The 21,229-nt window shown below is 36.2% G+C and overlaps 1 protein-coding gene across 6 annotated transcripts in view; it reads left to right on the top strand.

The window, feature by feature from the left end:
- The window catches only part of LOC109094458 (potassium voltage-gated channel subfamily KQT member 5-like), a 119,847-nt gene extending 98,899 nt beyond the window's left edge, over positions 1 to 20,948 (top strand). For 2 of the 6 annotated variants that reach the window (XM_042737001.1, XM_042737000.1), the window contains 11 exons: positions 610 to 720; positions 2,758 to 2,853; positions 6,284 to 6,378; positions 8,143 to 8,169; positions 10,763 to 10,983; positions 12,720 to 12,828; positions 13,855 to 13,986; positions 14,250 to 14,360; positions 15,929 to 16,036; positions 17,020 to 17,149; positions 17,680 to 20,948. In XM_042737001.1, the coding sequence (XP_042592935.1) occupies positions 610 to 720; positions 2,758 to 2,853; positions 6,284 to 6,378; positions 8,143 to 8,169; positions 10,763 to 10,983; positions 12,720 to 12,828; positions 13,855 to 13,986; positions 14,250 to 14,360; positions 15,929 to 16,036; positions 17,020 to 17,149; positions 17,680 to 18,747 (2,208 nt within the window). In that variant the 3' untranslated portion in view covers positions 18,748 to 20,948. The remainder of the gene's footprint in view (positions 1 to 609; positions 721 to 2,757; positions 2,854 to 6,283; positions 6,379 to 8,142; positions 8,170 to 10,762; positions 10,984 to 12,719; positions 12,829 to 13,854; positions 13,987 to 14,249; positions 14,361 to 15,928; positions 16,037 to 17,019; positions 17,150 to 17,679) is intronic. The other 4 variants (XM_042737002.1, XM_042737003.1, XM_042737004.1 and 1 more) reach the window with 4 other exon arrangements.
- Positions 20,949 to 21,229: the final 281 nt, after the last annotated feature.

Raw genomic sequence — 21,229 nt, 5'->3', positions numbered from 1 at the left:
TGAGCTCCCACACTCCTAGTCTTTGCCTCAAAGCACTGTGAAAGGGCGCAGTGCTCTTTGCATTTGACAAATCACTCACTTTTACTGGATGTGTTGAATTTGCTTTGGCCGGGCCTTTGTTTAAGTATCCCCTGCCTGCAAGAATCCAAAGCGCTCACTTATAAGCGTGGAAAGGAGTGCGAGATGTTAGTCTGATCCTTTTTTTTTTTGAAGAACCACTAAAGTATTTCTCTTGTTGAAAGATGGATCTAATACCATGCATCTGTGTGGCCGTAACTTTAGAATGCAGATTGGTGTTTATGGGTGTTTAACATGGCATAAATGGACAGAATTGACTGCATGTTTGGATGCCTTTGACTTTCCAGTGCACCCTGGCCAGAATTCAATATATGTCTGGCCATCATGTAGATGCAGTCAGAGTGTTTAGAGGTTACTACTCCTCCTCCATACATGAGTGAAGGTGATATGTGGAGTGTTAAAGTACACTGCAGGCCAGAAACCAGACACATAATTCAATGCTGTCTGTCTGTGGGAAGTCTTTAGGAATATGACCTTAGTCTTTTAAACATATAAAAATATGACCCTTCATATTCTCACATTTTTCTTCAGATCACACTCACCACCATTGGATACGGCGATAAGACTCCACAGACCTGGACCGGGCGGCTTCTGTCTGCAGGGTTTGCTTTGGTGGGCATCTCGTTCTTCGCTTTGCCTGCTGTGAGTAGCTCCAACCTGATATGTACTGCATGACTCACATTCTGACGTTAGAATAGATCGGGGTAAATATTGTTTTACATAACAATGGATTTATAAAAAACAGAAGTTAAAGCTATAGTATACTCAATAATGGAAATTCTGTCTGCATTTACTCAACCTCATGTTGTCCCAATCATGAAGATTATTGCTTTCTTTTTTGAAGAATTCTTTTTTCTTCCATATAAAACTCCATAGAAACATCAATGAAGTAATCATGACTCATGCACTAAATTACAATTCTTCTGACGTCATATGTGTGGAGACATTTGTAGTCATCATGAAGTCAATGTACAATTCAAAATTAAGTCCCACTGTTTCACTTGTATATATGACACATTAGGGAAAAAAAGATTGACCACAATTTCCATAGTATGGTAATAAGATACTATGGAAGTCACTGGGGACCAGCAACTGTTTGGTTACCAACGTTCCTCAAAATATCTTCTTTTGTGTTCAGCAGGAGAAAGAATACGTACAGTTTTGGAATAACTTCAGTGTGAGTAAATGACGATAGATGTACAAATGAGATTGAGAAAGTTTAAGCATTAGGTTATGCCTTCTTATCCTGACTTCTTAAGTGATCTCACTTACGAGAGATGGGGGATTTGTGGTCTTTTAGGATGAAAATTGAAATCACTAAAACCATTTTTGTTAACTCAGGCAGAGTGTTTGTACTGTGCTGATTTTTATGATGTGTTTGAGAATGCACAGTGGGCCTCATTTACGAATGATCGCACGTTAATAAATGTGGCGGCTTTAAACAATCATCATTTGAATATCAGGCCCCTAAAAACACCCCAGTTTAGAAGCCTTGCCCTAGAGTTTACGACACGGAGAAACAAAACCCGGCCAAAAAGAGGAAGTAATCTCATGAAAGAGAAATTGATCTTACTCCAAAAGACCCGTTAACCTTGTTATTGCAAACAATGACCTATTTTTTATTTATTTATATTAAATACCGGTAAATATAAGGAAACCTTTACAAACATATTTAGCCTATTTAGTTCCTTTCAGTCCACAAAAAAACCTTTATATTTAACAATATTATAGAACAAAAATGACAAAATAAGCAGCTATAAAATTATATATTAAACTATAATATAAAAAAATAATCATGCTGTAAACTATTGGAATTTATTAGCTATAAACAGCACACAAATGTCAAACAAAGCTGAAACAGCATTGCGCTCACGAGCCTCTCACATTCGAAGAATCCAAATGTTTCCATTTTTGATTATTTGTATTATTTGGTTGTATTTATTATGAAGCCTAAACATGACTATATAATTCACTCATGTTCCAATATTCGCATAAAATCCTTCACATGAGTAAAAAAAATAAAATGCATTAAATGTGTCACCAAAATGAGTTGTTGCACAGTTTTTTTCCCTTTTGTTTATCTGTGAATTATATTATAGCCTATTATATATTTTGTGTGGTCCTATTTATTTTATTCGTTTTTCTCCGTTCACAGAAGCAACGATGTGTGAATCCTTATGGTCTGTGTTTAACGCTGCTATTCACGCATGTAAAGCTAAATAGACATTTTAATCTTACTGGTCAGTGATCGACTAATGAGCTTCGGTTGTTGGTCAGGAAAATAACCTAAATGAACAAAATGCAATTCTACAATTCTCCACCATATTTACTATGCTGCGCATAAGTTCAAGAAACTCAGAAACTTGCGTAGATGAGTTGAGACCAGACGTGAGATTTGATCGTAGCCACCGCTCCCGTCCATATTGATAAATTCCAAGTTTTGCGTTGAAATGACTGTACACCCAATTTTCTGTCATACATTCGTTTTGTAAATGAGGCCCAGTATGTGTGGCTGTATATCCCCTCAGTGGCCTGTCTGACTCATTCTCATCAAGTGTTCTGTAACTCTCTGCTCACAAATGTGTCCTGTACACTCAATCTCTCTTAGTCCAAATCAGCGGATTCAACCTTAGTAATAGGGTGCGTTTGTGTTCTTTCTGTGGGTGGATGTGGGTGTAGGGTATTCTTGGCTCTGGCTTTGCTCTGAAGGTCCAAGAGCAGCACAGACAGAAGCACTTTGAAAAGAGGAGAAACCCAGCAGCCAGCCTCATACAGGTAAGCTCATCCTATCTCAAAAACGCAATCATTCAGACTTTCAGAACTCAACACATGTTGCTTCATTCGAATTTAAAACAAAGAATGCTTAATGCTCAAATCTCTTCATGTTTCATAATTGGTGGTTTTTAAGGAACCCGAAGAACTTAAGCATTTCTTCTGTATGTATGATTAGCCCTGTTCTGATTCTCATCCTCAAAGATCAGATTCACTTCAATATACACATACACTGTACACAGTTACTATGTTAATATCAAATTACTTTCATACCAGTTTTATACATTTTATTTTAAGACAATGGCACTCTTCCCTGATATTGTCATTTTAAATCAGAGTTATTAAATAAGTCAGAAACAAACAACAACAACAAAAAAGTAGAATGTTACTCGAAATAAATATTAACTAAAATAAATGTAAATATAAAAATACAAACTTTGTTTTAGTTCAGCTAGTTTCTTCAACATTTCCCATTTTTCTTATTATACTAAAATAACTAAAACTGAAAACATAAACACTATATAGGCACATTTAAATTAAAAAAAAAAAATGACAAAACATTCTAAAGACTAAAGACTAACAACAAAAGTTAATATGAAATCAAGAAAATATGAAAATAAAATCTAATTCACCATATTAACAGTAATTATAATAGTATCTCAATGATACAAGGACAGTGGTTTAAATTGAATAATAATCTTAATAATTGTGATACTAAATTAATATTTAATTTAATTTATTATTTTTTTAAATTAATAATTAATATTAATAATTTTGAATTAACAATTAATTTTAAATTAATTTTAATAATTGCATATCTTATACAATTTTGCCTTTCAAATAAATATGTTATGGTACATGTTTAGATATTATTTAGATACAAGCATACTGATAAATAAAGATTGTTTTTGGAGTGAACCAAGTTCATTTTTAAATAAAAGAAGAGAAAGCGAACAATACCACGGGCATTGATTACATGAGGACTATTATCTTTCGTCAGAGCCAAAGGAAACACTTGCAGATATTTATGATGTATTTCCACAGAAGGAATTCTGAGCAAGGGCCTCCCTGAGGACAATAGCTCTTCCTAATGAACGGTGCATCCTTCTCCTCTAGCAGAAGAAACAGATTTACTCCAGGAAAATGTCCACACACACACAAACACACATCTACAAAACATTGAGGTCCTGTAATATTATAGAAATGAGTTACTTCCTTTTGGCTGCTGTTGAAAACCCACATGCAATTTCCCAACTATTTTAACCACCATGACCCCTTTTCATTCTCCAGGTTGTTTTCTGATATTGCAGACAGAGAATGTCTCATATATTCATCAGTCCTAATGTTTATGTTGTCTCTTTTCCTGATCTGTCTTAACCCTGTTTTTAATTTTCTTTCCTTTTTCCAAAGGCCTTTCAGCAGGCATCCAACCATCCAGCTTTAATTACTGTTGTCCATAACTCTGTATATGAACTATGCTGTGTTGTTTAAGATGTAATGTTGCAGGGACTGCATTGGTGCATTATTTCTCATCATTTGTGCTCCCTTAAATCACTTCAGGTCTTTATATAACCCAGGAATATATATCTTAATTACGATCTGTGGAGTATGGCTCTCAGCTATGTCTGGGTTCAGATTCTTGCCTGCATGTTACGATTGCCTTTTCTCTTTTACTGACATTTTTGTAGAGAATGATGGAAAATATGCCCTCCCTCCTCACTGCTGCATCACGCAATTTGAAAGCAGTCTTTCATCCTTCTGATGTTTTTTTCCTCACAACATCTTCTGTTTCTTTCTTATGGTTTTTAACGCAATTTTGGATCTTGATGCATAAAACCATATCCATTATCACATTATTATAAGTCAACATTAAATAAAAATGACCCTGTTGACTTTCTTAATGCATGTACCTTATTATGAATGATTCATTTGTGCACATTATTCGTTTTGTTTCTTTTGTTTGTAGATTTTAAACAAAAATTACTTGTTCTTCCTTAGCAATCACTTTCCATTTCTGCTGGCATCATTCAGTATATTGGATAATTTAGAAAAAACAAAAAAACCATAGCCCACTTTTTACAATTCAGTCTATTACAATGAATAAAATGCTATTTCATTGTTATACCATATACATTGCAAAATCAGAAGTAAAATAAATGAAATCATGTTGGCTGTACATTATATCCTACAACAACATCTGTGTGGCCAAATACTCATGAAAGTATCAATTATATAATGATATTTAAAATAAAATACTATTTTATACTATTTAAATATAAAATACTATTTTATTGCCAAAGGCCACACGTAAACCCTTAAATTAAAACATACGAGGCCACAAACACTTTTTGCTTTTATTTTAAAACAGTTTTTTGCTTTATAAACACCTTTTTTATATATAAACACTTTTCACTGGATAAATGTATTCCTCTTTTCATCCACCACATCACTTTTATGTCTTTTGGCTGTTTTGATGTTGTGTGTGCCACCCAAACATCAAGACATTTGTTCAACACTGATCTGCTCTCATATTTGGACATGGTAGATGTGTGAAAAACACTCAAATCTTCTTGAATTGTGTACCATGGGATCCAAAAGTCTAAGACATCGTCGAAAATCTGGAATTCAAAGTATACTGCAATTTAAACCTGAAAAAAAGGACATTAACATTAAAAAATTAAAGAAACATTATTACACAAATAAAAGATTTAATAAATTCAAGACATCATGTGACTATTTGGACAGATGGTCAGATGTTCTTACTTCCTCAAGATGCTCTCTGGATCATTCTCAGATAGTGCTGGAAAACATAATTATCAGGTTTTCCACTAACTTGTGAAGGTCATGCAGCTCAAGTGCTGCATTATTTCTAAGCAAAACCATATGGTGAGAAATAATGAATTCATTTTTAACTTTTTACTCACATTGTAATGCAGATAATCTTATTTTTGAAAAAGCATTTTCACTTTTGGTCCTAAAAATACATAGTCTAACATTTTTCCAGCAAAACTTAGAACATTTAAACAAAATGAAAGCAGCGGTTTGAAGAAATGTCTTGAGCTCAATCAATGATTCACTGGCTGTTCCCTCAACATGCTATTGTCTTTCTCCACCCATGTCCCCGTCTGTGTGTGTCTGTCTCCTGCACCAGGCTGCGTGGCGCCTCTACTCCACAGACCTCTCCAGAACATACCTGAGTGCCACATGGCTGTTCTATAAAAGTGTTCTCCCTCCTCAAAGGCATGTATCAATGCAGTGAACTGATGGAAGAGCACTTACATGAACCGGTTGTTACTAATATTTTTTTTCTTTTGTTGTTCTCCTTTTTTTTCCCAATCCTTGCTTTTTTCCTGGCCTTGTGTATTTCTCTTTTTATTTTCTACTGTCCTCATTTCCCTCCCTATTTTCCTGGTTTTGTATATTCTGCACGTAGTGTGTGTGGCGTAGCTATGCGGCTGATGAGAACTCGGTTTCCATTGCTACCTGGAAGCCTCATTTGAAGGCGTTGCATACCTGCAGCCCTACAAAGTAGGTACAACTCTGGCAGCTGGTGTTGTATTTGGTGTCAGTGCTTCTGTAGCTCTCATTTTCCCACTTCCCTCAGCAAATAAACTCTGTTTTCCCTCAATCTGTCTCTCTTTCTGAGCATAATCATCTCTTCTGTGTCCTACCGTAGTATATAGATATTCATGCTTATTTAAATCCTCAGTAGGTCACTGAAAAAACGCATATGGCCAGATGTCAAAAGTACAAATAAATTATACCCAAGTATGGCTACTTTGTCTAAATTGTAATGTTAAATGTCAAAATATCTTTCCTAAATCATACACGACTTTTTTCTCCGAAGTGCAAGTTTTATCTTGCAATTCAGACTTATAACACATTTTTGATTTTATTTCTTTCAAATATAATTTTACATCTGCAATTTTAAGATAACATTTCACAATTAATACTTTTTCCCAGAGTTGTGAGCATATATTTCACAATTCTGATTTTTTTTCTGATTTTCTGATTTTGAGTTCAGCTCACATTTCAGACTTTTTTTTTTATATCTCTTGGAGTTTATATCTCTTTTAAGAGGGACCTCAAAATTGTGAGAGTTACACTGATAATTGTGATAAAGTCAGAATTGTGTATTATAAACTTGCAATTCAAAGAACAAAGTCTAAATTGCAAGCTGTTAACTTGGAGACATAAAATCAGTTTTGTTATAAATTTTACTCCGTGGTGGAAGTAGCTTTAATAGATTGCTGAAATGAACAAAATAAAGATATCTAACAAACAAAATTATTTCTTTGATACAAACCCAACTCATCGGATTCCTTAAATTTTAATTTACTAAATAAATAAAGAACTGAACATTAGTCCAAAAAAAAAAAATTAGAGGCTAATTACCACGAAATGCCTTTTATTAGCTTATGTGAGTGTTATTTGAATGGCCCTGTAGCTCTGTAAGATGCACAAAAAAGATAAAATATTTGGGTCATTATGTTCTGCAAAATATTTACTTTGTTCTTTGGAAGGCTAAATGAGTATGACAATTAGAAAAGTGTGATTTGCCCTTAGAAATGTAATTCAGTAAGAGAACAAATATTCAGTTTCAATAGTACAAGTTCCCCAAAATAAAACTTAATGATGTACAGTTACTGAAATAGCTCACAACCCTCAGGTTTTGACAGTGAACAGAAGACTTCTGTATAACTGAAGCTTCAAAGTTTCCGTTTGGGTGAGAGCCACAGCCTCACACCTGCTTCCTCGTGTACATGCTGTGGCTAACTGAAATTTCCCCTACGTTGCCCAGAACAGATAAATCAAACTGAACAGAAGCCATGACAGTTTGTGGACAGACACCTGAAGACAGACACATGACAATGCTCTGACAAATGGGTGTACTGCTATATTCAGGCAATTCCCCAATTCTGGAGTAATTACACACAGAGCAGCCCCTGATAACACATCTGTCCCTCTTCTGCTAGCGCATGACTGTGCATTGCTCATAGCTTGCATGCCTGCTTGTTTGGTGCTTGTCTTAAAAAAGACTCTCCATTTCTTCCTACTCTTAATGTGTGTGTGTGTGTTGAGGTATATTTGTTTAATTTCCTTTTTTAACATTTAAACTATAATTTGTGTGACACAGTGAAATATATTGGTGTGTCATTCCTACAGTGAAACACTTAGTATATTTCAGAGGCATCTGTGTCTCTTCTGTAGTCTCCTTATTAGTTTCTGTTGTTCATGTGAAGTGTTAATATCCTGCCTCTTTTCTCTCTATGTTTTAAACTAACACCTGAAGAAAGACCAGGGGGAATCCATCGGCAGGTTTGTTGTTCTCGTATCTACATCCTCCTAGTATCCGGAATGTTTTAATTATTAAAAGGGATAGTTCACCCAAAAATGAAAATTCTGTCATTAATTACTCACCCTAATGTCGTTCCAAACCCGTAAGACCTCCATTTATCTTTAGAACATAAATTAAGATATTTTTGATGGAATCTGAGAGCTCTCTGATCCTCCCCACTGCATTGGCCGCAACTGTCCAATCCCAAACAAATATTCCAGAGAACCATTTAGTAAAAGTCATAGAATAGTAGCTTAGCTGTGGAGCAGCTTCACTTTGCTAACTTGCTAAGAACAAGTGTTCATCTCTACCAAAGTGTGTGTGTGTGTGTGTGTGTGTGTGTTTGCACTTGCAGAGCTTCTTCTGTAATAGACGAGTACTTTGGCCTACTTTTCTCTGTCTGCCTACATGGACAGAAATGTGATGCACTTTTTCCATTCAGAGATTGTTTATATTGACCGTTAAGTATTACTACAGCCAGGAGAAAGCGGAGGTTTTTATGGTTTTATCGTTCATCTTTTCCCCTCGATAACAACCCCCATCCTCTTCTAAATACATTTCATTAATAGACCCAGTAAGTAATAGCAGTAAAAAGTAGTGACTCAGTTCCAGACTTAGCTGTTGACATTTAGGACTCTGCATGTTTGTACACAGTACTTGACTATGTTTAGACACATTAAAGACTGTCGCATCTGCAAGGCCATAGTGTGGTCAGATGTTTGCTGTCAGGCTGGTAACTTTTTGTTTTAAAAGTGATTTCAGCAGGGTGGAGCTTATTGCTCAGTCCCTCTAAATAACGGTTGCACCCAAGGCTTTTTCTTATTTGAATCCTCACGCTTTCAATTAGTGCTGGAATTGGATGTTTGCATGGTTCGTATTAAATATGTGAAGAGCGGAGCACCAGCCCTCAGACTTAAATGAAGTCATTTACAGTTAAAAAAAAGCCCCACAGTGTGTGGCAAATGTGTCATTAAATGTGATGGAAAATTAACCTTCAAATTGCAAAGGCATTTCAGCTAACAGCTAAGCTGTGAATACTTTTTGCACCGTTTGTGAAACCTTTTAAATGGATGAACACTGAGTCTTTAGTCTTTAAGAAAACATTAGGTATAATCCACATAATCCATTTATACTGGTTAGAGAGTGAAAGGAACAAAATATTTACAGAAAGATAATTTATAATTAACCAGCTAATCCAAGAAAGTTTGTCAAATTCTTTGGTTGTTAGACAAGTTTTGTACACTGTTTACTTCTGATATACTTCTAGTGTGAATGTGCTTGTGAGTGTGTGTAGTTTGGTGCAGTGATAATTAAACTTTATATTACCATGTTTGGTTGCAAAAACAAGCCTATTTATTTAGCATTTTCCATTTTTACCCCAAAGTAGTGTCTCTTTTTCGATGTTGTCCCATCCATATAATTCTTCCACTTAAGGAGGTTGTTTCTGCTCACAGTCTAACTAACTCATCTGCCATCTGTCTTCCTCATTTCCTTAGTAAGGGTCATAGTAATAGACAGAGGCTCTTCAGGAGGTATACCACATGGAAATATAGGTACCCAGCATCCTCCATTGCTCCAGCAATATGACCAATGTGAATGCTGACTAACCTTATGCATGGATGATGACGGCCTCCTCAGATAACCTTACAGACCCTACAGAGGGTCTAATATGAGGGTCCTATTGCCTGTTGCCTGAAGGATTTAACTGCCACTGACCGATGTATCCAATACCTTTATGATACAATATCTCATTTGTGATAATAATAAAATAATGCAAAGCTTCTAAACTTAAAACCACCAGTTTTCCAACATCCCACATTGTAATGCAGGAATAATCCGATCAAGTGGTTTTAAAGGTTCAGTTCAGAAGGATATCTCTGACTGTACTGTATATGTCTCTGTTTGCATTAACACATTAGTCTTAACCTGCATGTTGCATGTGCATGAAAATTGGCTCTATATTCTTGTAAGTCACCTTAATAGCATTATTTCTTCACTCTCCTTTTACACTACATCTCTTTCACATAAAAAAACTCAATACCAAGCATGAGCTCAGTGGACTATGTAGACATCCACCATGAATTAAGAACCCCATCTTATGGAATACGTATAGAACTGTTCTGCTCATAAACTATTAATATTCCGGGCCTCTACATCAGACTTAGAAAGGTATATGGATGTTGTCAGGCTGCTCCACATTGAAGGTTTCAAAAGAAGTAGGGTGGTTAGAGAGTCATTCTTCAAAATGTTGCTTGCTGATTGGTGGAAGCCGTGGAATGAGGTTTGTGTTGCATGATGGCCTTTTGATGCGATTTTTGAGAAAAGTTTAGGACCGTTTTTGAAGCTTTGGCGAAAGAACTTCCAACTAAGATGTGGTTCCAAGTCGTGTCAACAAAAAATTGTTTTACTGGAGGATTTTAGTAGAGAAACTTGCAGGTCCAAAATAAGCCATCACAACAGTTTTTATTAAACCAAACTTTAGTTAAATACATCTTTATTTCCATTCAATGTTTAATTATTTCTCTGTTTATTTGTCCCTTCCCACTTCCATCCCTCTTCTTTCCTCTTCTGCAGTCAAAAGTTAAGTTTTCGGGAACGTGTGCGCATGGCCAGTCCTCGCGGTCAGAGCATGAAGAGCAGACAGATGTCAGTGAATGACCGACGCTCTCCTGCCACAGAGGTTGGGGTTGAGGGCAGCAGCCCTGCCAAGGTCCAGAAGAGCTGGAGCTTCAATGACCGAACACGCTTCCGGCCATCACTGAGACTCAAGAGCCAATCGCGCACAACGGCTGAAGGTGAACAGCTTTTTTATTTGGTCGCTGTTGTTCCACATCTATTGTAACAGATTTAGGAAAGTTCTCATTAGCTGATAATCAGACCTGTGGTTTAATTTGCTTCACAAATTAATAATTACTTCATTTTAAAAAATAATTATAGGTCATGTTGGCTGTTTTATTTGCTAGTCTTGACACCAATTGACCCTTTATAAACAAGAATGTGTCTTTTCCTATATACTGTATTGTTTTTTTGGACTTATTTACAAACGCACTGGGCTACAGTGGGAGAACATGGTCTCCCATGGGACCCTCTGTTTGCATGAGTTAACCTTGGCTCACGCTCTCATCACTAGAATGCCCCTCAGGGAAGAAGAGCGTAAAAGTGGAGATAGAGACATTGTTTATAAGAGGATTTTCAGTATTGACAGAATCCTGTACGTTAGTCACAGAGGATTGACAGAGCCCTTGATCCCATGGGAAAATTAAACAACCGGAAAAAGTTTTTTTTTTTTTTTTAATCTGTTCATTGGCCTTGTCAGGGCTTTGTTTGGAATGTTGCTTACAATCAAAAGTAGTGAAGTTAAATAAAATGTTTGGATGTTAAACAGTGATTTTAAAACACATACCCATGTGGCCCTGTCACTGCAGCTACATAGATTACAGGGGACAGGTTTAAATGGACTAAAAGACTGGAGAAGATTGCAAAACGTCACCAAAGAGAGAAGTCTGACGTTTTCGCCTAAAGATTGAGCTATGCTATTTTCAAAAATAAATAAATACATAAATAAAAAATTCTAAGTGTACATAAATATATTTTTCACAATAAGATCAATAACACACATTTAGACATATAGAAAATAGGTTGAATTTTTGTTTCATGACACAAGAACAGACTAATACACAGCACATAAGATCAGATGGATAGATGAATGCTTGATTTACATTTGAACCAACTGAATAAACTACTTTACTGAAGTGAATCTGACTTCCAAATGCTAGTTTAGGAGAGTTCATTTAATTATTCAGCAAACCCAAGTATGCAAACAATGTGATATAAATAAAAATACAGAAATGTAACATTTTAAAAATTAGTTTGTTCCTGGAAAAACTGCAGTTGTCATGCTAAAGAATGATTCATTACTTCTAGTCACTCTTCAACACTGCACCTACATGTTTTGTTATTGTTGTTCCATAAGATTTATTGTAACATTCCCAATCAGTACATTTTCACAGAAGTGCCCAATTACTACTAACAAGCAGATTTTGCAAAGGTAGCTTCTCAGTGACTGCAGCGATCAAACTCCAGCCCTGTATGAGACCCATCAACCCAAAATGAATCTCATACCTGCTGTGCTACCACTCTCTGGCTTCATACTCTTAAATAGCACACACTATAGATCCACCACAGGTTACTGTGTATAACCCACAAGTCACTGCTGAGGAAGAGAAAATGCTTCACATTTTGATAGCAATCTCTCATCCTCTGCCGTTTATCTGCCATGCACTCCTACTGCTGATGAGGTCAGGCATCACACACAGTTTAAATGGAAGAATTCATTCTCTTCTACAAGCATCATACATTTTGTCTGTTACCTGTTTGAATGCTATTTTGATTCATAGCTGTACAGGCTTTCTCTACTTTTCAGCCTGGTTTAGTTTTCAGCCATTTTGAGGAAACAAACATTTGTAAAAATGTTTTTGCGTGATACAGTTCAGATACTTTCACTTTCTCTCTCTCTCGCTTTCTCTCACAGCTGACACAAATCTTGGACCGGATGATGCTTTTGATGAGAAGGGTTGCCATTGTGATGTGACTGTGGAAGATCTATCTGCCCCACTAAAGGCAGTGATCAGGGCTGTCAGGTGAGTCTGACTTCTCAGAGAGAGTTGTTCTCCCCTTGTGAAAGCTTGAAGAATTCACACTGTAGTTGCAGGGTTGAAAACAATCATTTTGACCTTCCTGGCCTATTGATTAAGGCATCAGGGTTAGATCATCACTGCTGTCTCTCTCCTGCTGGGACAGGCCACTGATGTTGCTTCATGTGACTTCTTCGCTCTGAACTATTAGGGTCTCCCAGGTGGGCTGAGATTTTTCCCACTCCTCTTTCCCAGGGTGTCGGATAGAAATGTTCACAGTCAGTTCTGCTTACACACCAGCTCATCTGACAGGAAGAAAATTCACAAGGGCTTGAATCTGCAAGACGTTACAGAAACAGATCACTGAAATCTGCTCTTCTCTGTCAATATTAGCTTTTTCACCTTCACTCTGCAGAATGTCGCGCATAGAATAGGTTTAAGTTTCAGTGTACATGCAGTAATACCTGTGTTTTTATGGCTAATGTCATCTGTAACACATATCTTTACTAGAACATGAGCCTTACTTGAGTAATATTATTATAAACTGTTTTTAAAGCAGAAGTATAGCTAAATTTTTTTTCTCTAGGTTGTAAACTGTTGTGGTATTTGTGACTCATTTCTGCCCTCTAGTGGTTCTGAGCAAGTTTACACAACTTGCAGGCTTGTTTATTTGAGAGTTGCAAAGAGGTTTGCTTTGTTGTGCTGATTGCATATGTACATAATATGTTTATAGATATATCTTCAAATGTAACTAAAAATATCTTATTTTATTAAATTAATTTATGAAAGTTCGTTCGTGACAGTTTAATTAAAATTGTTCATGGTAACTTTGTCCAATAGAGTAAGAAATATAAACGTATTATTATTTATTTATTTTTTTAAATAAATATATTTTAAATAAACACATATTAAATATATTTAAACTACAAATAAGAAAAAAAACATTGAACTATTTTTCCTTACCTTTACTACATATGACTGTGTGTCATAATTTCTAATCAAGAGTCTTGTTTCTTGTTTCACTGTTGACAGGATAATGAAATTCCATGTGGCCAAGAAGAAGTTTAAGGAGACGCTTCGACCGTATGATGTGAAAGATGTGATTGAGCAATACTCTGCTGGTCACCTGGATATGCTATGTCGTATCAAGAGTCTCCAGACTAGGTGAGATTAACCAGTCCTGGTTGTGAACGTGTGACTAAAAGTTATAAATTCATTTATAACTTCTCAGTTCACAGTTTTCTCTTTTTTTTTTTTTGCAAAAAATTCTCACATAGCAATACACATTAACAAATGCAGTTAGCACAAATACATGTTTACAGAAAGCTGTACAGAAAATAGTTCAATAGGTTTGTTTTGTTATGCACACTTTCTACATCTACATGTCCGTGTCTGTCTTATCTCCCTGTCTGCACTCTCCCATTCAGGTTGGACACCATTGTGGGTCCACAGACCCTGAGTAGCAAAGTCAAGACCTTTTCTTCTCCTTCCCTGCACTTGTATTACAGCCAGGCCAAGAGGAAACACTCAGCCCCAGGGTCAGCCGACCCACAATCCCCCACCCCAAACCCTTTTAACTCTTTAACATCCAGAATCCAGAGTCAAATGCTGAGGCTGTGTGTCTAATTCTCCAGTGTCCATAACCCTCTGGACATCAGCATCACAGCAGTTCAGCTTTTAAAGCGTTAAACACTTAAAAATGCATAAATAAATCAATAAAATATCGAAAGATCCTTTAATCAAGATAAAATGTGTAAGATATTAAAATGAGTTTTTTAAGAGAATATGTACGTTTTGTTGAAACATAAACAATATATTTTGTTAGACTTATGCTTATAGAACAATTTGTTTGTGAGAAATACAAAGTAATACATCTTAATTCAAGTTATATTATCTGAAGTTATTATGCAGTCTTATCTAAGGATGTTTAGATATGTTTAATGCAAAACAAGACAAAAATACTGAAAAAAAAGAAACTACCATTCAGAAGTTTGGTTCAACAAATCAGTTTGTTGAATGAACCATTTCTGAAGGACCATTTGACACTAAACATTGGAGTAATTGCGCCTGAAAATTTTGCCATTACAGGAATAAGTTACATTTTAAAATATTTTAAAATAGAAAATAGTTATTTTAAAATGTGATAATATTTAATAATGATAGTATATATATGATTAATAATTAATAATGATTAATAATGAAGTGATAATATTGTTTTTTGTTTTGTTTTTTTGATCATGTAAATATAGGCTTGGTAAGCATAAGAGACATCTTTCAAAAGCAAACAAACTAAAGCTTCAGCACACACACACACACACACACACACACACACACACACACATTGGGGATTAATCGGTGAGTGTGTGTGTGTGTGTGTGTGTGTGTGTGTTTATATATATATATATATATATATATATATATGTGTATATATATATATATATATATATATAATTTTTTAATTATTCATTTTTTTTACAATATGTATTTTAGCAGTAAAGGCTTGACATGTTTGTGATGTGTCAGTGACCCAAAGCCTCAAGCTTTTGGCTCTGTTCACTTATTCCATCATCCCTCCATTGTTCTCCATAGGTCTCTCTCCCTGTTTAACAAGGTTGGCAATGCTAAACCAGCATAACCCTGATGCAGTGCATGGTGTTAGATTGAATGTGCATGTGTATAACACTAACTTTTAGATTGATTCTTCTCAGCTTTCCCTATTAATTGGGTCCCAAAGCTTGATTTTTCTTCAACATTTTGTCTGGCATGAAAGTAGCATATAAAAATGTTTTTATTCTTTAATATTTCGAACCAACAGGTGTGTAATCAGTAGTTGTTTGGTAGCTCTGATTTTACCAACCTTCTCTAGCTTACAATTACTTAAATATCAGATACCTCAGTGACTGACTTTGAAGCAACAGTTAAGAATTTTAACCTAGATTACTGAGACCTTTGTTTTGATCATTAATATGCATTAGTAAATCGCATGTAGTAATAGTATCTTGTCATGGTGCCAAAAGTACCTTCTCTTCAACCGTCTCTCTCCTCCCTTTTACTTGACGGCACAACCATAAAAATGTACTTGACCCCCATATGTTTTCTCATCTAGACTCGCCACAGCTGTGGGTCCACATCAGACACTCAGCACCAAAACCAGGAACCTTTCCTCTCCCTCTCTACACATGTATTACAGCCAAAGCAAGAAGAAGCACGCTGGGTCAGAGGCCTGTAGCAGGCTGGGGGCTAGTCATGGGGCTGCACTTACCTCAATTGCTTCATATTGTGAATGGGGTCCAATGGTGATGATGTACAGTATTTAGCTAAAACTATCCATACGGTTTAGGGTTTTGTTAAGGGGCTGATGAAGTCATGTATTGACATTTTGACATTTTAGCTTATTTTAATGCTTTTGTCATTTGAAAGTGTGCTAAGGCCACATTGAGAACGACTACTGATATATAGGAATCACAGACCTCTATTTTTTTCTTTATTTATTATCTTCATCATTGGACTCCAAGGTGATTAATAAATAGGGATGTTATTCAACCAATGAGATGATTTATGAATTGTGTAGCACACACTCTGATTGCTTCAGCTGATTGATATTGGTTTAACTCAGAGTGCTCTCGCACAATAGATTTGAAGAGGCAAGGAAGCATAAGATGTTTTTTCTAACACCTGACAAAATACATTGAGGATCACAGACCGAAATGTGCAATCCCGAATATATTAATACTGTACATAGTCTTGCATATTTTCTGCATGGAGACCCTGGACTATCAAAGACTACATCTACCTGAAAATGTACATTACTACATTATGTTAAAAATCTTGCTCACTAGGGGTTTCTTGGAAGCATGGTTTATCATTTTGGATTTGATATTATAATCAACTAGCATAGGTAGACAATTAGTTACAGCCAGTTCTTACATACGGCAAGTAACATAGAATGTAAAGAATGGAATTCTCAGTTGTACTGAATTTAGTTATAACATTTACAGAAATATATCAGGATCTCTTCCTTCTCTCCTTTTAACATAGAAAAAGTAGATGATGGTGATGCACTAACTTCATTTCTTCTTCACTAACCAAAGTCCAGTCTTATCCTGCTGTGCTGTTCCCTGCTCAAGCTCAAGGAACAACGGTGTAAAGGTGTGCATCCTCATGTATACTCAGAATCATTTTTTTTCTTCTTTATAGGGTGGATCAGATACTGGGAAAGGGCCAGATTTCAGTAGACAGGAAAGGCAGGGAGAAAATCCTCCCAGAAGGAGAATCCTTGGAGCATGACATGAGCATGCTTGGCCGTGTATGTAAAGTAGAGAGACAAGTAAGCCATATTAACTTGATGGTCTAATGAAACAAACCACTATTCAAAGTTTTGGGGTCAGTACAGTTAAATTATTTATAATTTAAAATAGAGGTTGTATGCTGTGTTTTCTTTCTAATTATCAAAGAATCTTGAGACAAATGTATCACAGTTTCCACAAAAATGCTGAGCAGCACTTCTGTTTTCGGCATTGATACAAATAGGAAATTTATAGGAAATCAGCATGTTAGAATTATTTCTGAAGGATCATGAGACACTGAAGACTGGAGTAATGACTGCTGAAAATTCAGCTTTGCCATCACAGGAATTAATTACATTTTAAAATATATGAAACTAGAAAACAGTTCTTCTAAATTGTTACAATATTTCACAATACTAGTCTTTACTGTAAATGCAACCTTCTTTCAAAAGCATTAAAATCTTACTAACCCCAAACCTTTTAACAGTAGTGTACTTGCACACATTTACAATAATTAAGCATAAAATTCAGAAAAGTCCAATGTGATGTTTTTATTTATAATATAATACAGGTACAGTCCATTGAGTCAAAGCTGGACTCATTACTGGATATATACCGGCAAGTGTTGCAAAAAGGCTCCTCTTCGATGCTTGGTCTGTCTGCTTTGCCCTTGTTCGAGCTGGATCAAACCTCCGACTACCAAAGCTCCATCCATAGCAAGGATTTGTCATCCTCCTCCCAGCTTACTGGCAGCAGCATGTCTCGTTCAGGCAGCAGTAACCTGCACCGTGGTCTTCATCTGGCTCTGGCCCCTAGTGAACTCAACTTGGGTACTGGTTACCCACATTCTGCCTCCTCCTTCTCAACTTCCCCTCTCCTAAACAACCAACCCTCCAGCCCTGACAGTTTCTACCCAGCGTCCCCTCCTCCCATTCTCACCCCCAACAACCTTTCCAGAAGTCACCAGCGGTTCAGTGAGCTGACTAGGCCGGTCCCAACGATACATTCAACCTCATCGACCCTTCAGCTCCCGCCTATGGTACCAACGCCTCAAAGTCGGCCAACCAGCCTTATCCCAGAGACACTACAGGAGAGCCAGGCGGAGTGTCTGAGCAATTGCCTGTTGAGTACCCAAACCGAGGATGAGTCGGACAGGGAAGCCGAGAGTATTCAAAGCACGGTACAGCTACGGGACAAGCCCGAACGTAACCCCAAGGAAGATGGGTCGTGGAGAAGACACTTGAGCCTTGACATTGATCCTCTTATGCTCATGTCTTCCACAACAGCTGCCTCGCTACAGGTCGAGCGTGGGCTCGGTAAGTCTCTTTCCGCTCAGAACCTCATGCTACCGACTGCTACCAACTGCCATCCCAGCCTGTCCACTCGGAGCAGCGGCAGCAGCAACAACGAGTCCAGCGACCGCGAGCCGCTGGCTGACTGGGGCGATACGGAGCTCTTTGTCAATGACAAAGAGGTGGACACCACGGAGGGTGACCGTTACCACCTCCACCAACAAAGCCACGATACAACCTTCTCTTCTGAGCTGCTACGGACAGGAGCCAGTGGGCCGTCTTCCAGCCAGGCTGGACCAAGAGATGGTCTTGAGTCCCATAACTTGCCTCACGTATGCCTCGAATAACCCCCGGAGCACAGAAACCTCACTGTGGAGACTGGACACAACCTCATGTCACTCATGTGATTATTTTCCAAAGGAAATGGAGTGTCCTGTACGCTCTATGTGTTTTCAAATTTTCACAGGAAGATGACATGCTGTTCATACGTTTATGTTCATACGTACATATCAATGCATGGTCAATTTATCAAAAAAGAGAATTTATATTAACAAGAAACTGTTGTGGAAAATATATTCTGTGTTCAATATACATTAAGCTCAATTGACAGGTTTGTGACATAATACTTATTACCTCTGTAAACACCATAAATGACTGAAAAATGTGTGAATTTAACCATATGAAGGAATCTTATAATCAAGGAAGCTTATAATTTTATAAACTTACATTTCTGCTTTTAAATCATCCAAAATTTGGCCCCATTCATTTTCACTGTGAGTGCATCACCCTAACCCATATACTGTATATGCATTTTTTTTTTTGTTAATTAATATTATGCCATGAATGCTGTTGGTTGAGCATAACTTGTATTGAACCTATAAAATTCCTTTAAAATAATGAAGGGTTATGGTACTGAATGAGCCTTGCATGGGATCGGCATGTGTAAAATGCAACAGCAAATAAAATTGGAAGTGTATATGCACCTGTAGTAATAATCCCTCACTCAGCGTTAGGATTTATTTCTCACTTCCTTTTGAATGTTTGGAAGTCCACTCATTTGCATGTGTTAAGAAATTGTAGGGGGAATAACAGAAAAAAACAGATGGTCTTGGTCCAAAACCACGTTAATCTGTGATACTATGCAAACCTCAGCAAATCAAGCAGGTTTTGCAAGCAACTCCAGAAGAAACTCAGAAACAAATGCATCTTCACAGTATAGCCTGCACAGAGATATGCTTTCTTAATCTGACTATGTCCTTTAAAGCCTGAGAATCTTAGCATCTGAAGAAAGCTGAATGTTTTCACTAAAGAGATGATGTGTTTAGGTGTGATGTCTTGTGAGGAGGTATTTGTGACAATCAGGCTTTTTTAAAAGCACTGATTTCTGATTTTTCTAATTCCAAGTCCTCATATGGATGTTTGGCTGCTAAAATGTATAAAGAATCATTTTCATCATGACAATAAATCACACTTGCAATATCATAACTAATGATTGTAATTAAATTTTACATGTATTTTGATTGCTTTGTAACCTGCATCTATATAATCAGAAGTTATCTTTGTCAAATTTTTATTGGAATTGCGGCAATATCTAATTTCTGTTGTATTTTCTGAATTTTTTATTTTTTTTTATTCTGTAGCAAGCAGGCATCTTATACCTAAACCTCAGCTTTGTAACCTCTGTTTTACATTTTTTAATTCCATGCTTCTGAATGGTACAATAAGTGCTTTAACTAAAATGCTTGTCTGTACAACTTAGAATGTAAAGTGTATCATTATGTGTATGCAGACTTACCATGATTAACTGTTACATTTGTTTGTTCGTTTTTGTTTTTATTCTTTTGTTAAAAACATCTGAGGTGTACATTGAGGATGTTTTTGGCACTGTACAATTGGAAGCAAAACTGTTCAGATGTGTAGAGGAAACCTGCAAATGTGATGAATTGATTTAACACGAATATGCTTTAAATAAGATTTATAATCCAGAGATAGTTGAGATGCTTATTTTGCTCTAGAGTAGAGGTATATAATATAGGCACCTGAGAATTTAATTGAGAAAATGTCAACAGCTGTGGAACTAATTGATGCTTGAAATGCAGAAAAAGGGTTGTACAGAAATATAGTCTTCTTAACACATTATGATTAATAATACTACTATTGTTATTGCTTTTCTGAAAGTTTTAATTTGTAATTCAATGTTTTACGGTGCCTTTTTGCATTTTATTAAACATTTATACAACTTCTGTATTCGCAGTACCTTGAACTCCTATTGAAATTGTTATATTTGACAATTGCACATTCTGTGTTTGGCTGTGAACTTAAAGCGTCTGTCAGTTTAAGCAGCATTTCTTTGTTTTACCACTAGATCAAATAATTTATTACACAGAAACTGGCCTTATATACATGCTTGATAATGTTAGCGTTCTCTGTCATTCAGAATAATTTATTTCATCATTGTGCACATAACAGAGTTGATGCTCTGGGATTGAAAAATGCAAAATGAAAATTTATGATCATCATAATACTTAAATAAACAAAATACTTGAAACTTGGCCTAGTGTGCTTGATGTTAATGTCTTGGTGTGCCTTGTCTTAGTTTGTGGGCCCACTTTGGATCCCTTTTCTTTTTCTCAAATAGGCTACATTTTGGATGTGTTCTACTGTATATGTGAAGTGAAAGCAAACAACGAGCATGCATTAGTTAGGCTATAGGACATGCACTAATATACCCTTACGAAAAAGAAGTTTATTCAAGTGTGCTATTAGTATACTTCTTTTAAACTAAAAATAGGAAAGTATGCTTTTAGTTTACTTTTTATGTACTTCTCA

The sequence above is a fragment of the Cyprinus carpio genome, chromosome B13, assembly GCF_018340385.1.
Source record: "Cyprinus carpio isolate SPL01 chromosome B13, ASM1834038v1, whole genome shotgun sequence".
In the NCBI taxonomy this organism is placed as follows: Eukaryota; Metazoa; Chordata; class Actinopteri; order Cypriniformes; family Cyprinidae; genus Cyprinus; species Cyprinus carpio.
This window is presented reverse-complemented; position numbering and strand designations above follow the sequence as displayed.